A 14,551-nucleotide genomic window follows, 5' to 3' on the forward strand; every position below is an offset into this window, starting at 1 on the left:
ACAATAATGAACAAAATAAAACAGGAAATACTCCGTTGCGGGATCCACCCAGGACACAAACCCCTCCTCTCTGTGTCACGCTCTGTGCGTCTGTGCCTGGCTGCCTGCGTCACTGCGTGTGGTGCTGTCACGGTTGCCTAGAGACAGACAACACACACCGGCGCTGCTCAAAAAACCCGGGCCTTTTGAAAATGTCTGCTGCACTCATAAGGAGTGAGCTCCTGATCACTCTAAACTTTGAGCAGTCCTGTTCAGAGTTTTACAACAGCGCTTTGAAAGACAAAGAGTTACTCAGTGCAGCAAGGAGTAACAAGAAGTACACTTGGAAAAAGAAGTGAGGGAAATCTGTTGACTGTTTAAATCTGGTCTACTCCACAGACAAGAGAAACACAACAGTTCCTGATGAACTCAGGACTGTTGAGGGAAGGAGTAATGTTTTGCACTTTCTTATTTTCTGCATTCTTGAATAAGCAGACTAATGCAAGGCTGACACTTGCACGATTCCGTGGCACGCATTGGCACGACTCGAGTCGTGCCAGTGCGCAAACTAGTCGTAAACTGGCGTGAAGTGTGCGTAAACCTGTCGTGACTGCGTGCCATGTCGGGACGAAAATTTTGAAATGTTCAAAATTTTGGTCACGACAAAATTTCGCGACCGGGTCGTGAACTATGCGCAAACTGTTCGTGATCTTGTTGTGAACTCGTTGGGACGATGCGGGAGGATGCGTGCCAGTGCGTGGAAGTGCGCGCACACTTTCCTTTGTGTCTTTCTTCGAAGTGGGGTTGCTTTTTCTTGCTCTTCTGCCTCTTCCAGCCTTTTCTGCTGCTCTTCAACAATGGCTAGAGCAGCTGCCAGGTATAGGCATCTTCTCTTCTCTGCAATGATTGTGTCTCTGGTATTCAGCATGTTGTCTCTTCCACAGCCAATTCAAAAATGACCAGGGGTTGGGGAGGCCCCCTTTTTATATGGGGTGCCCAAGTTGGCACGACGCCGTCCGAATTGCGCAAACTCGTCGTGCCAATGCGGGAAGTGCGTAAACTATGCGCAAACTATGCATGAACTCGTCGTGCCAGTTCGTGAATGTGGACCGGCACGCATTCGTGAACTCGTCGTGAACTATGCGTGAACTAGTTGTGAACAGTGTGGGAGCCTCCCAGTTCGTGCCCCAAAATGGCACGACTTGCCACGACAAAATCGTGGCCAAAAGTCGTGCAAGTGTCAGCCTTGCAATACATGTTTGTTGTGTTTTAGTTGTTTTTTGTTCTCTTTTTTCCTCTCTAAGTAAAAATGTCCCCAAGGTTCACAAAGAGAGTCCCTACACCAAGAACAGTTATGCACTTACATTTACAGTGATATTAAGTTCTCAATATATTTAGATTATATTTTAAAAGTTCATTGTTGCCAACTTGTACATTATAAATTTTTACAGCATTGGCAATAAAGCATTTCAAGCTTTAAGTATGAGTAATTGCTTTCTTGATCATCCCTTTACTAAAAACACCTACAAAATAAAACATACCACTGCTGCGGGCACCCCACCCCATGGGAGTCGTGCCCGTGGTGGTCATGGCCCCAAGGAGCCGTGGTGGGCGTCCCTTATTTTTATTTCTGAATGGTGGCAACCCTAGCCTTATTACCTAAATAAGAGAGAGGGAGAAATCAAGGCTGGTGAGGAAATGCCTGTTTATAGCTGCAATATAACGCATGTGATAACAGGGACACCACACTTGTTTTGTCGATGCTCCACAACATTAAATGGTAACTACAAATGGATAAAAAGTGTGATGTTGTTCAATAAAAAATTAGAAATGATCATCACTGGCAAATTGCTTAAGTATCGGAAGAATGAAACACTTCGGTACATGATGTTATCAGGAAATAATCACCTGTATTAACAGTAACTCCACCATCACGCCACCTCATCATTAATTATTTATCATATTGGTGTGATTTATTCCTTAAGTGTACATGTACAGTATAATACACTGTGTCTGAAACTAGAAGTCTTAAATATGAGAAATGTAAGAAATTATCTTCACTTGATTACAGTGTAAATACAACATCGATTGGACAATAAATAACTTATAAATACTCTAGCTGTAGGGCGGCACGGTGGTGTAGTGGTTCGCACTGTCGCCTCACAGCAAGAAGGTCCTGTGTTCGAGCCCAGCGGCCGGCGACGGCCTTTGTGTGGAGTTTGCATGTTCTCCCAGTGTCCGCGTGGGTGTTTTCCGGGTGCTCCGGTTTCCCCCACAGTCCAAAGACATGCAGGTTAGGCTAATTGGTGGCTCTAAATTGACCGTGAGTGTGAATGGTTGTCTGTGTCTATGTGTTAGCCCTGCAATGATCTGGTGACTTGTCCAGGGTGCACCCCGCCTCTCGCCCATAGTCAGCTGGGATAGGCTCCAGCTTGCCTGCAACCCTGTAGGACAGGATAAGTGGCTACAGATAATGGATGTATGCTCTAGCTGTAAATACACAGAAATTAATACAAACCCAAGTCAGAAAATTTTGGGACGGTATGTTGAAATTGAAATTAAAACTGAAAACAATAATTTGTAAATAATTTTGACCTGCATTGCACTTGAAACATAACAAAAGCACATTTATTATTATTGTTTGTTTTTCCTCAAAATAAACACTTATTTAAATTTTGATTCATGGAACACATGTCCAAAAATTTGGGACAGTAAAGCATTTACCACTTTGTAATGTTGCCATTCATTCTCTCATCACTTACAAGTTGTTTATGGATGGAAGACACCAAGTAATGAAGTGTTTCAGGTGTTATTTTGTTCCATTCTTCCTGCAAACAGGTCTTAAGGTGTGCAACAGTACAGGGTTGTCACTGTCATACTTTCCACTTCTAAATTCTCCACACATTCTCTATTGGGGACAGAGGGGACACACCCTCTTCTTCCATCGCCACGCCTTTGTAATGTGAGCAGAATGTGGTTTTGCATTGTTTTGTTGAAATCTCCCTGGAAAAGATGTCGTCTTGAAGGCAGCAGATGTTGCTCCAAAATCTCAGTGTACTTTTCAGCATTAATGCTCAATCACAGAAGTGTAAGTTACCTTTGCCAAGGGCACTGACACAACCATGACACACCCTGTCTTTTGGACTTGTTCCTGGTAACAATCTGGATGGTCCAGAGCACACAGTCTCCATTTCTTCCAAAAAAGACCTGGAAGACTGATTCGTCTGACCACAATACACGTTTCCACTGTGTGATGGTCCATCCCAGACACCTTTGAGCCCAGAGAAGTCGACAGCCCTTCTGGACACAGTTAACATAAGGCTTCCTTTTTGGGCAGTGAAATTTTAACTGGTATTTGTGAATGTAACTCTGTATTGTAGCTTGACAAAGGTTTGCCAAAGTAATCCCAAGCCCATGTGGTTCTATCAGCTATAGATGAATGGCAGTTCTTGATGCAGTGCTGTCTGAGGGATTGGAGATCGCGGGTGTTCAGATTAGGCTTGAGCCCTTACCTGTAGTAACAGTAACTCCACCATCACGCACCTCATCACTAATTATTTATCATATTGGTGTGATTTATTCCTTAAGTGTACATGTACAGTATAATACAGTGTGTCTGAAACTAGAAGTCTCAAATATGAGAAATGTAAGAAATCATCTTCACTTGATTACAGTGTAAATACAACATCGATTGGACAATAAATAACTTATAAATACTCTAGCTGTAGGGCGACACGGTGGTGTAGTGGTTCGCACTGTCACCTCACAGCAAGAAGGTCCTGTGTTCAAGGCCAGTGGCCGGCGACGGTCTTTGTGTGGAGTTTGCATGTTCTCCCAGTGTCCGCGTGGGTGTTCTCCGGGTGCTCCGGTTTCCCCCACAGTCCAAAGACATGCAGGTTAGGCTAATTGGTGGCTCTAAATTGACCGTGAGTGTGAATGGTTGTCTGTGTCTATGTGTTAGCCCTGCGATGATCTGGCAACTTGTCCAGGGTGCACCCCGCCTCTCACCCATAGTCAGCTGGGATAGGCTCCAGCTTGCCTGCAACCCTGTAGGACAGGATAAGTGGCTACAGATAATGGATGTATGCTCTAGCTGTAAATACACAGTAATTAATACAAACCCAAGTCAGAAAATTTTGGGACGGTATGTTGAAATTGAAATTAAAACTGAAAACAATAATAAATGCTTTACGCACCAAAATTCCTCCAGATTCATTGACTCATTTAATGATGATATGCACCACAGAGAGTGAAATATCAAAATCCCTTCCTGTCTTTCTTTGAGGAGCATTGTTTTGAAACTTTTTAGTCATTTTCTCACACATTTCTTGACAAACTGGAGATCCTCAGCCCATCTTTGCTCCTCAAAGAGTAGGCCTTTCCTGGATACTAGTTTTGTCCCAAATCATGATTACAGTCACCTGTTGACATCACTTTTTTCAAATCACATCATTATTGAATTGTTTTACCTTATTACTTGCCCTAAATTGCCTTGTCCCAACTTTTTTGGAATGTGTTGCAGGCCTGAAACACAGGAATGGATGTATATTAACAAATTAAATGAAGTTGACCAACAAAACATGAAATATCTTGGGTTCATTCTGTTTGCAATGAAATACAAGTCAAAGTAAATTTAGAAATCACTGATTTTGTTTTTTTATTTGCATTTTCCATTTCTGAACTTGATTTGGGGTTGGATATATAAAATTATAATATAATGTTTTGAACTAAACATCTGAACTCCATCAAATGCTGTAAAGTCATATTTATTTTGTTGAATAAAGCAATTTTCGTAAACTATGATACAAAAGATAATGAGAGTTAAACACAAATTCACTGGAATGGAAACATGGGTTTAATGTGTTTTAAATAAAAATAGTACCTCTGTACCTGGCCCAAGATGCAATCTGAATCAGAATATTTCATTTCAACTTTTGCAAATTCTTCCAAATTATTGTTTAGTTCTAAATATCACTTCACCTCAGATAGATAGTTCCACTCATCTAACATCTTGGTGTAATTATTTATTATTGATAGCATTTCCTGGCTTTGTATTTGGTCTTTTGTAGTTACTCTGTGACTCTGTAACCAGGGCTTTGTAAAATAAATTGTTTCTGTAAGAAACCATAACTGCTGACAAATCACTTTAATCACATTCACACAAAATGGAACTGGTCACATCACGGTAACTACACCTGTAGAGGAGCAGAGAGAGGAGGCTTATGCTCCTCACATTTCAGTGATGCTGTTACACTGACTGTATCCGGTGAGTGTGGAAGGTGATTTCAAAAAAAAAATTTATAATTAGACAGACATGAAAAACTTCTCACTGTGTATTAAATAAATCTCAGAAAATAAACCCTAGTTTTATGTTTCCTGTTTAACAGAGAGACCACCGCCAGTACTGAGTGTATCTCCACAGAGCTGGCTGGCTGAAGGAGACTCAGTGACTCAAAGCTTTGAGGTTACAGGCTCCTCTACAGACTGGAAATTCAGCTGGTACACAACTGTTCCCTACAGATCCGGATTAACTCAAATAACAAATAGTCGTGGCTATAACATGTCTGAGAGGAGCTCCACAGACAGCAGCAGAGGATCTGGAGGCAAATACACTCTCAGTCCTGCTGCTCTGAAACACACAGGAGTTTATATGTGCAGAGGAGAGAGAGGAGAACCAGCCTTTCACACACAGTACAGCAATCCACAGCCTCTATGGATCACTGGTGAGGAAAATTAACAATGGGTTTGGGTTAAATAGAGTATGATATGGTGGTGCGAATGGAAGATGAGATTCATTCAACATTTATTAATCTGTATAAGGCAGTTAAAGAGCCCTGCACTGTAAAAAAGAATAGTTGAGAATACTTGAAATTTCAAGGCAACAGTCTGCATTAATAATTTTATGTTTTGCCAACAATGTGCCCATGATAATCCAAACTATGATAACACTGTTATCTTTATTAAGAATTCTTAATTAAGTCAATTTTCAATTCCTCATTCTGCCAACATAGATTTCTCTTTTTGCTGAACAGTGGCATTCACAGTAGTACAAAAAGGCAATTGAGGTTATCACAATTTTTGGGGGGGCTTTTTTCACCTTTATTTGGATAGGACAGTGTAGAGACAGGAAATGAGCAGGAAAGAGAGCGCTCAGGAAATGACCTCAGGTCAGAATCTAACCCAGGCCCCCGGATTTATGGTATGGCGCCTTATCCACCTGAGCCACGACAACATGAACTTCAACTGGAGAGAGAACCACATTGCCCAGCCCTTGCATTTGGGAGAGGAAACCACGTGTCTTGGTCATTCAGAGCATGCGCTGAATAAACACCTGTGACAATTATGTATTTTCAATTCAGATTATTCACTATTGTATATTTACACATCATTGAGGTGCACCCTATCAGTTTGATGTGGATTTTTCTTGATGTGGATAATTCTAAAAAATAGACTTATGCTTTGTTCAAGTAATTCCATATTCACAATTGAATGGACAAGAAAATATGAATAATTATTAACGAACAGAAAAATCCACATCAAACTGATAGGGTGCACCTCAATGATGTATAAATATGCAATAGTGAATAATCTGAATTGAAAATACATAATTGCCACAGGTGTTTATTCAGCACATGCTCTTAATGACCAAGACACGGGGTTTCCTCTCCCAAATGCAAGGACTGGGCAATGTGGTTCTCTCTCCGGTTGAAGATCATGTTGTCGTGGCTCAGGTGGATAAGGCGCCATACCATAAGTCCGGGGACCCGGGTTTGATTCCGACCTGAGGTCATTTCCTGATCTCTCTCCCGCTCATTTCCTGTCTCTACACTGTCCTATCCAAATAAAGGTAAAAAAAGCCCCCCCAAAAATTGTGAGAACCTCAATTGCCTTTTTGTACTACTGTGAATGGCACTGTTCAGCAAAAAGAGAAATCTATGTTGGCAGAATGAGGAATTGAAAATTGACTTAATTAAGAATTCTTAATAAAGATAACAGTGTTATCATAGTTTGGATTATCATGGGCATACATCGTTGGCAAAACATGAAATTCTTAATGCAGACTGTTGCCTTGAAATTTCAAGTATTCTCGACTATTCTTTTTTTACAGTGTGAATACTGGTAGAGTTTGGTGACCAAAGCCATGTGCTGTCTTTTTGTGCCATCTCTGCTCCTCATTTTGTCATTCACTGAAAAAAATAACTCATAAGATTTACTTAAAAAATATATTGTAAGTATTTGCACACAAATTATTTAAGTAAAATTTAATGCTGCAACACCAAGTAACACTCACTTGCCAGTATTAAGTAAATTTTACTTACCATAAAACATAACAGTTGTGAAGATATTAAGTAACATTTACTTAATTACATCTAAGTTTTCAGTTATATCGTCTCGTCTTGTCTCGTCTTCATCCATTTATCCGGGGCTGGGTAGCGGAGGCAGCAGTCTGAGCATGGAAGCCCAAACTTCCCTTTCCCCAGACACCTTGGCCAGCTCCTCGGGAAGAACACTGAGGCGTTCCCAGACCAGCCGAGAGACATAGTCCCTCCAGTGTGTCCTGGGTCTTCCCCGGGGCCTCCTCCCAGGGGGACATGCCTGGAACACCTCCCCAGGGAGGCGTCCTGGAGGCATCCGAAAGAGATGCCCGAGCCACCTCAGCTGATTCCTCTCGATCTGGAGGAGCAGTGGCTCTACTCCGAGCTCCTCCCGAGTGACTGTGTTTCTCACCCTATCTCTAAGGGAGCACCTAGCCACCCTGCGAAGGAAATTCATTTCGGCCGCTTGTATCTGCGATCTTATTCTTTCGGTCATTACCCAAAGCTTATGACCATAGGTGAGAGTCGGAACATAGATTGACCGGTAAATCAAGAGCTTCGCCTTTTGGCTCAGCTCCTTCTTCACCACGACGGACCGGTAAAGCGACCGCATCACTGCGGAGGCTGCACCGATCCGCTTGTCGACCTCACGCTCTATCCTTCCCTCACTCGTGAACAAGATCCCAAGATACTTAAACTCCTTCACTTGAGGCAGGACTTCTCCACCAACCTGGAGAGGGCAAGCCACCCTTTTCCAGTCGAGAGCCATGGCCTTGGACTTGGAGGTGCTGATTCTCATCCCAGCCGCTTCACACTCGGCTGCAAACTGCCCCAGTGCATGCTGAAGGTCCTGGATTGAAGAAGCCAACAGGACATCATCATCCGCAAAAAGCAGAGATGAAATCCTGTGGTTCCCAAACAGGATTCCTTCCGGACCCTGGCTGCACCTAGAAATTCTGACCATAAAAATTATGAACAGAACCGGTGACAAAGGGCAGCCCTGCCGGAGTCCAACATGCACTGGGAACATGTCTGACTTACTGCCGGCAATGCGAACCAGACTCCTGCTTCATTCGTACAGGGACTGGACAGCCCTTAACAAAGTGCCCCGAACCCCATACTCCCGAAGCACCCCCCACAGAATACCATGAGGGACATGGTTGAATGCCTTCTCCAGATCCACAAAGCACATGTGGACTAGTTGGGCAAACTCCCATGAACCCTTGAGCACCCTATGAAGGGTATAGAGCTGGTCCAGTGTTCCGCGACCAGGACGAAAACCGCATTGTTCCTCCTGGATCCGAGGTTTGACTATTGGCCAAATTCTCCTCTCCAGTACCCTGGAGTAAACCTTCCCTGGGAGGCTGAGAAGTGTGATTCCCCTATAATTGGAGCACACTCTCCGGTCCCCTTTCTTAAAAAGAGGGACTACCACCACAGTCTGCCACTCCAGAGGCACTGTCCCCAACTGCCACGAGATGTTGCAGAGGCGTATCAGCCAAGACAGCCCCACAACATCCAGAGACATGAGATACTCAGGGCAGATCTCATCCACCCCTGGTGCCTTGCCACCAAGGAGCTTGCAAACCACCTCAGTGACTTCAGCTTGGGTAATGGATGAGTCCACCTCTGGGTCATCAGCCTCCACCTCCTCAATGGAAGACATGACGGTGGGATTGAGGAGATCCTCAAAGTATTCCTTCCACCGCCCGACAATGTCCCCAGTCGAGGTCAACAGCTCCCCACCCCGACTGTAAACAGTGTTGGCAGAGTACTGCTTCCCCCTCCTGAGGCGCCGGACGGTTTGCCAGAATTTCTTCGAGGCCGACCGATAGTCCTTCTCCATGGCCTCCCTGAACTCCTCCCAGTTCTGAGTTTTTGCCTCCGCAACTGCCTGAGCTGCGGCACGCCTGGCCTGCCGATACCTGTCAGCTGCCTCTGGAATCCCGGAGGTCAACATGGCCTGATAGGACTCCTTCTTCAGCTTGACGGCATCCCTTACTTCCGGTGTCCACCACCGGGTTCGGGGATTGCCGCCACGACAGGCACTGGAGACCTTGCAGCCACAGCTCCGAATAGCTGCATCTACAATGGAGGTAGAGAACATGGTCCACTCAGACTCAATGTCCCCCGCCTCCCTCGGAAGCTGGGAGAAGCTCTCCCAGAGGTGGGAGTTAAAGACCTCCTCATTACTTTCTAAACTAAAAAAAGCATGGAATTGATAAACTGGTCTCCTAACGAAATTGACACAGTTTTCTCGACAAGAAGCCTGGGTTCGGGGGAACCCGTCTGTCCTGCTGGAACGTTTGCAGCTGGTTACATGATGGATGCATGGGAGCGGTGGTGAGTCATGTGCCTGGCGATTCTTTCTGTGGAGGACATTGAAGATATCTACCTATTCGGAACCATGATTACAGGACTTTTGCTGATTGGATTAGGCATTGCCCTGGTATATCGAGTAAATCAGACAACAGTGACAGCTGTTCAAAGCCCCACAAAGCTGCCTGATATGATTGGAGTGGTGGGCAAAGCTGTTGGCACTTGGACTGTGGACATTCAGAACTTTAACCACAAAATGGTTGTTATCTCGGAGCAGCTTTCAGCTTTGCAAGGAATATGTTTTTTGGAGATCAATTTGAATTTGAATAGAATGGACGGAATGGACAGATATGGATGAGCAGTGTGGACATGCAAAGACTGCATCTGGAAAGACCAAACAATTTATATCTTATCGACATTCGGCTCCCTGAGACAGCACCGGCCTCGGTTCAGGCCGTTGCTGAGACAACATTTCCCCCTGAAGGTCACTGCCGGGAGCCACTCTCGCATTCCTTCTCTAACTTTCCGCGGTCACCATTTTTACCCCCAGTGTGACAAGTGGGTGCGTGACCAGCACCTTAATGGCTGCAGGAGCGGACGGCTGCTTGCTTGTGCTGGATTACCTCCTCCCCTCCCCCATCCCCCTTCCCCCCCTTCCCCCCTACCCCTGATTCCCCCCCTCAAGTCCTGTGTTTAAAGTGTACTTGTGTTGTTGTGTGCTTATGTGCAAAGGTTTTTTAAATGTTCCCACACTGTACTCCTGACAGGAGCATAGTGGGGGGTGTTCTTTTTTCCTTATCTCTCCTCATGTTGTGTTTCCTTTTTATCTTCATCCCTGTCTTCCTGTCCTGTCTACCCTATGTCAATTGTATGTTGTATATGTACGGACAGGTTGATGGCTAATTTCGCTGGTACATGTGACTAGTGACAATAAAAGGCATCATCATCATCATCATCAGAGTGCTCGGCCAGACATTCCCAGCAGACCCTCATCATACTTTTGGGCCTGCCAGGTCTGTCCGGCTTCCTCCTCCGCCAGCGGATCCAACTCACCACCAGGTGGTGATCAGTTGACAGGTCAGCCCCTCGCTTCACCCGAGTGTCCAAGACATAGGGCCGGAGATCAGATGAAATGACAACAAAGTCGATCATCGACCTCCGACCTAAGGTGTCCTGGTGCCACGTGCACTTATGGACACCCCTATGCTCAAACATGGTGTTTGTTATGGACAAACCGCGACTAGCACAGAAGTCCAATAACAAAACACTACTCGGGTTCAGATCGGGGAGGCCGTTCCTCCCAACCACGCCCCTCCAGGTGTCACTGTCATCGCCCACATGAGCGTTGAAGTCCCCCAGTAGAACAATGGAGTCCCCAGTCTGAGCACCTCTCAGTACCTCTCCCAGGGACTCCAAGAAGGCCGGATACTCTATACTGCTATTCGTCCCGTAGGCACAAACAACAGCAAGAGCCCTCTCCCCAATCCGAAGGCGCAGAGAGGCGACCCTCTCGTTCACTGGGGTAAACTCCAACGCATGGCGGCTGAGCTGGGGAGCTATAAGCAAGCCCACACCAGCCCACCACCGCTCACCATGGGTGACTCCAGAGAAGTGGAGAGTCCAGTCCATCTTGAGGAGCTGGGTTCCAGAACCCAAGCTGTGTGTGGAAGTTAGCCCGACTATCTCTAGCCGGTACCTCTCAACCTCCCGCTCAAGCTCAGGCTCTTTCCCCCCCAGCGAAGTGACATTCCATGTCCCAACAGCTAGCCGCTGTGTTCGGGGATCAGGTCATCGAGGTCCCTGCCTTTGACTGCCGCCCAATCCACACTACACCGGCCCCCTACGGCTACCTCTGTGGGTGGTGAACCCACAGGAGGTCGGGCCCACATCACTGCTTTGGACTGAGCCCGGCCGGGCCCCGTGGGCAAAGGCCCGGCCACCAAGCGCTCGCATACGAGCCCCAACCCCGGGCCTGGCTCCAGGGTGGGCCCCCGGCTGTGCCATACCGGGCGATGTCATGGTCCTTGATCGATTGTTCTCCATAAGGGTTTTGGTGAACTGCTCTTGGTCTGGCCTGTCACCTAGGACCTGTCTGCCTTGGGAGACCCTAACAGGGGCATAATGCCCCCGACAACATAGCTCCTAGGATCATTCAAGCACACAAACCCCTCCACCACAATAAGGTGGCAGTTCTAGGAGGAGTCAGTTATATTTATTTAAACAAATTAAGTAAAGTCTACTTGTTTTTCATAGGCAGGAACATCATTTTCCTCAAAATTTTAAGTAAATTTTATATATCTGTATTATTTGCTGTTATGAAGTAATTTAGTAGATTTTAATTATTTTCTTGTGCTTGACATTTTAATTTACTTGGTTGCATTACGTTACATTCCTCATTAAAATTAGGCAATCATTGTCATTATCCTTTTGATAAATCTTACCAAATAATTTAACCAATACTCTATGCATTTTATCTTTATCACATATCACACAACTAAATTACAATGCAATTAAACTGTTTATTTTTTCATTTTAAACAGTTTAACAAACAAGAACCATCAAAGTAAGTCCACTACCATTGTGGATTGAATTGCCCAATCCTTTATGGGGCAGCCATAAATTTAACATTGGCATGACTGACATAAAAAGAACAAGCAGACAGTATTACATAGTATACACTGCATCCAATATACACTATTATATACAATATACTCCAACTGTCCACAAAGCCCACTGGCTCCTCCAAAGGGCACCCTGAAAATGAAGAGATGCAATTTGTAGTATTAAAACAATGGTCTAAAATATTCAGCCAGAATTTTAATATTACGTTATGATGGATGAATAAGGGAAAATAACAAAACAATTTTATATCATGCATACATTATTTTCTACTTGCCTGAATGATGAGAATAATATTCTGTTCTGATTTGCTTCCTGTTGATAGATAGAAAAATATTTTAATAAGACTTAATAAGAAATAAACTGTATCATGAACAAGCGTAAATGAACATTGTTTTGTATAGCTAAATAAAACAATTAACACATGACAGATTTATTTGCAAGTAGAACTTGTAATGAACAATCGATTCTTTCATTTAACTACAAAAACATGAATCCTGAGTAAAATAATACCCCCCCCCCCACACACACACACACAAAAACCCTGCAGTGAGCTGTGCTGTGTGCATGTGATTGAGGAATAAACTTTTTAAAAAGGTACAGTTGACATAAGTAGCAGATCACATGACAGTTATTAAAAAAAGATTATAAATTCTGTTCTGTAAATACTGTTGCAAGAACAGTACATTACACTCATATATTGGGATGTTTTAACATTCGTCAACAGAAAATGATGCCATGCAGTGTGCAGTAGTGGCAGTCACTTGAATTCAGTCGCACGCATGCACATGGATGGGCACATTTACAGTATACAACTTTAGTTGCCTCAGTTGCGGAAAATAGGTCCTATAACTAGTGAAATAACTGTCTACTGTGATGAAAAAAAAGTTGTTAACCCAAATTAGTGCAGACTGGTGAAAACATAGACAATTTGTTATGAGTATCGATACTAAAACGGACACATTTGGTATCAAAAGTATCGGTCCGCACATCACGAAGTTGCTGTGGGCTTCACACTGCACAGCACAGCCATGCTACTAGCTGTGCTAACTAGCTTCTTGGCAAAAAAAGAAAAGAAAGAAAACTGCCAGCGATGTCTCTTTGTATTCTCAAGCTGGTGCTCTCAAAGACCTCTGGCGCTTCTGTCAGTAAACGTGTTTTAAAAAACTATTCTGGGGCGTTTCTCCCATTCATCAGCCTCTCCCTCTCATTCTCAATGCACAGCATTCATTCACTAATGGAACGTTACTTCACTGTCGCCGCCAAAAGTTTTACAGACAAAAAAACCATGTTCTACTATGTTGACGTCAGTTGATAAATGTTATAGTACCATTACGTTGGTGCTTTTTTAATATCCTAACTTTAGTTATTTTTATCGGGAAAAACCATAGACTGTACCGTATATAAAAGAGGGAAAAACTGCAGCCCCCCCCCCCCCCACACACACACACACACTTACAGGCTAGCACGGACCAATGTGGCGTTATGCTAACTTTAAATTAACTTATGAACAATGACATATCTTGCGTCAAACTACATGCAGACTTATATATTATCACAAATTTAAAATAGAACGGTAATAACTTACCTGCAAAATGACTGTCTTAGAGTAGAGTGGGGGAAAAAGCCCCCCTTAAGGAAAATTCAGTTTTTCTCCAAGTTGAAATGAACCATGTGTTGTTTTAATCATAGTTTTTGACAACAGTGACATGAACAATAATACCACTTAAAGTTTGCCTAAAGTTAATACTTAATTTTTTTTTAACAAAAACAAACATTGTGCCAAGGGGGCCTTTTACCCCCCCAGTGGGGTAAAAGGCCCCCCGAGGTGGGGCAATAGGCCCCCTCACTCAAAAAAAGCTGTTTGGATAGCAAAAGTGTTTACTTAAGCCTATAATGTGAAAGAAACAAGAAAATATCCCTGAATTAATGAACAGATGCATTATTTTATTATATTTCACATTTTAATTTCAATATAATTTTGTGTGGATTGAACATGAATTAACAAAGAACAAGCTATTCATTAATTCAGGGATATTTTCTTGTTTTTTTTGAGTGAGGGGGCCTATTGCCCCACCTCAGGGGGCCTTTTACCCCACTGGGGGGCAGTGTTGGGGAGTAACGAATTACATGTAACGACGTTACGTAATTTAATTACAAAAAAAGTGTAACTATAATTCGTTACAGTTACAACAGGAAAATATGTAATTCAGTTACAGTTACTTATGGAAATACTGAGAATTACAATTTTAGTTACATTTGAAAAACAAAAACCTTTGCGACATGAGCAAGGATATTTTTATTGCTTTGCGCATAAT

The 14,551-nt window shown here is 43.7% G+C and overlaps 1 protein-coding gene across 1 annotated transcript in view; it reads left to right on the forward strand.

The window, feature by feature from the left end:
- The first annotated feature begins 712 nt into the window (after positions 1-712).
- Positions 713-14,551, forward strand: part of LOC132885959 (B-cell receptor CD22-like) — a 163,643-nt gene continuing 149,804 nt past the window's right edge. The window contains exons 1-2 of the mRNA XM_060920490.1: positions 713-732; positions 5,181-5,245. Of these exons, the coding sequence (XP_060776473.1) occupies positions 713-732; positions 5,181-5,245 (85 nt within the window). The remainder of the gene's footprint in view (positions 733-5,180; positions 5,246-14,551) is intronic.

The sequence above is a fragment of the Neoarius graeffei genome, chromosome 1 (genome assembly GCF_027579695.1).
Source record: "Neoarius graeffei isolate fNeoGra1 chromosome 1, fNeoGra1.pri, whole genome shotgun sequence".
Taxonomy (NCBI): Eukaryota; Metazoa; Chordata; class Actinopteri; order Siluriformes; family Ariidae; genus Neoarius; species Neoarius graeffei.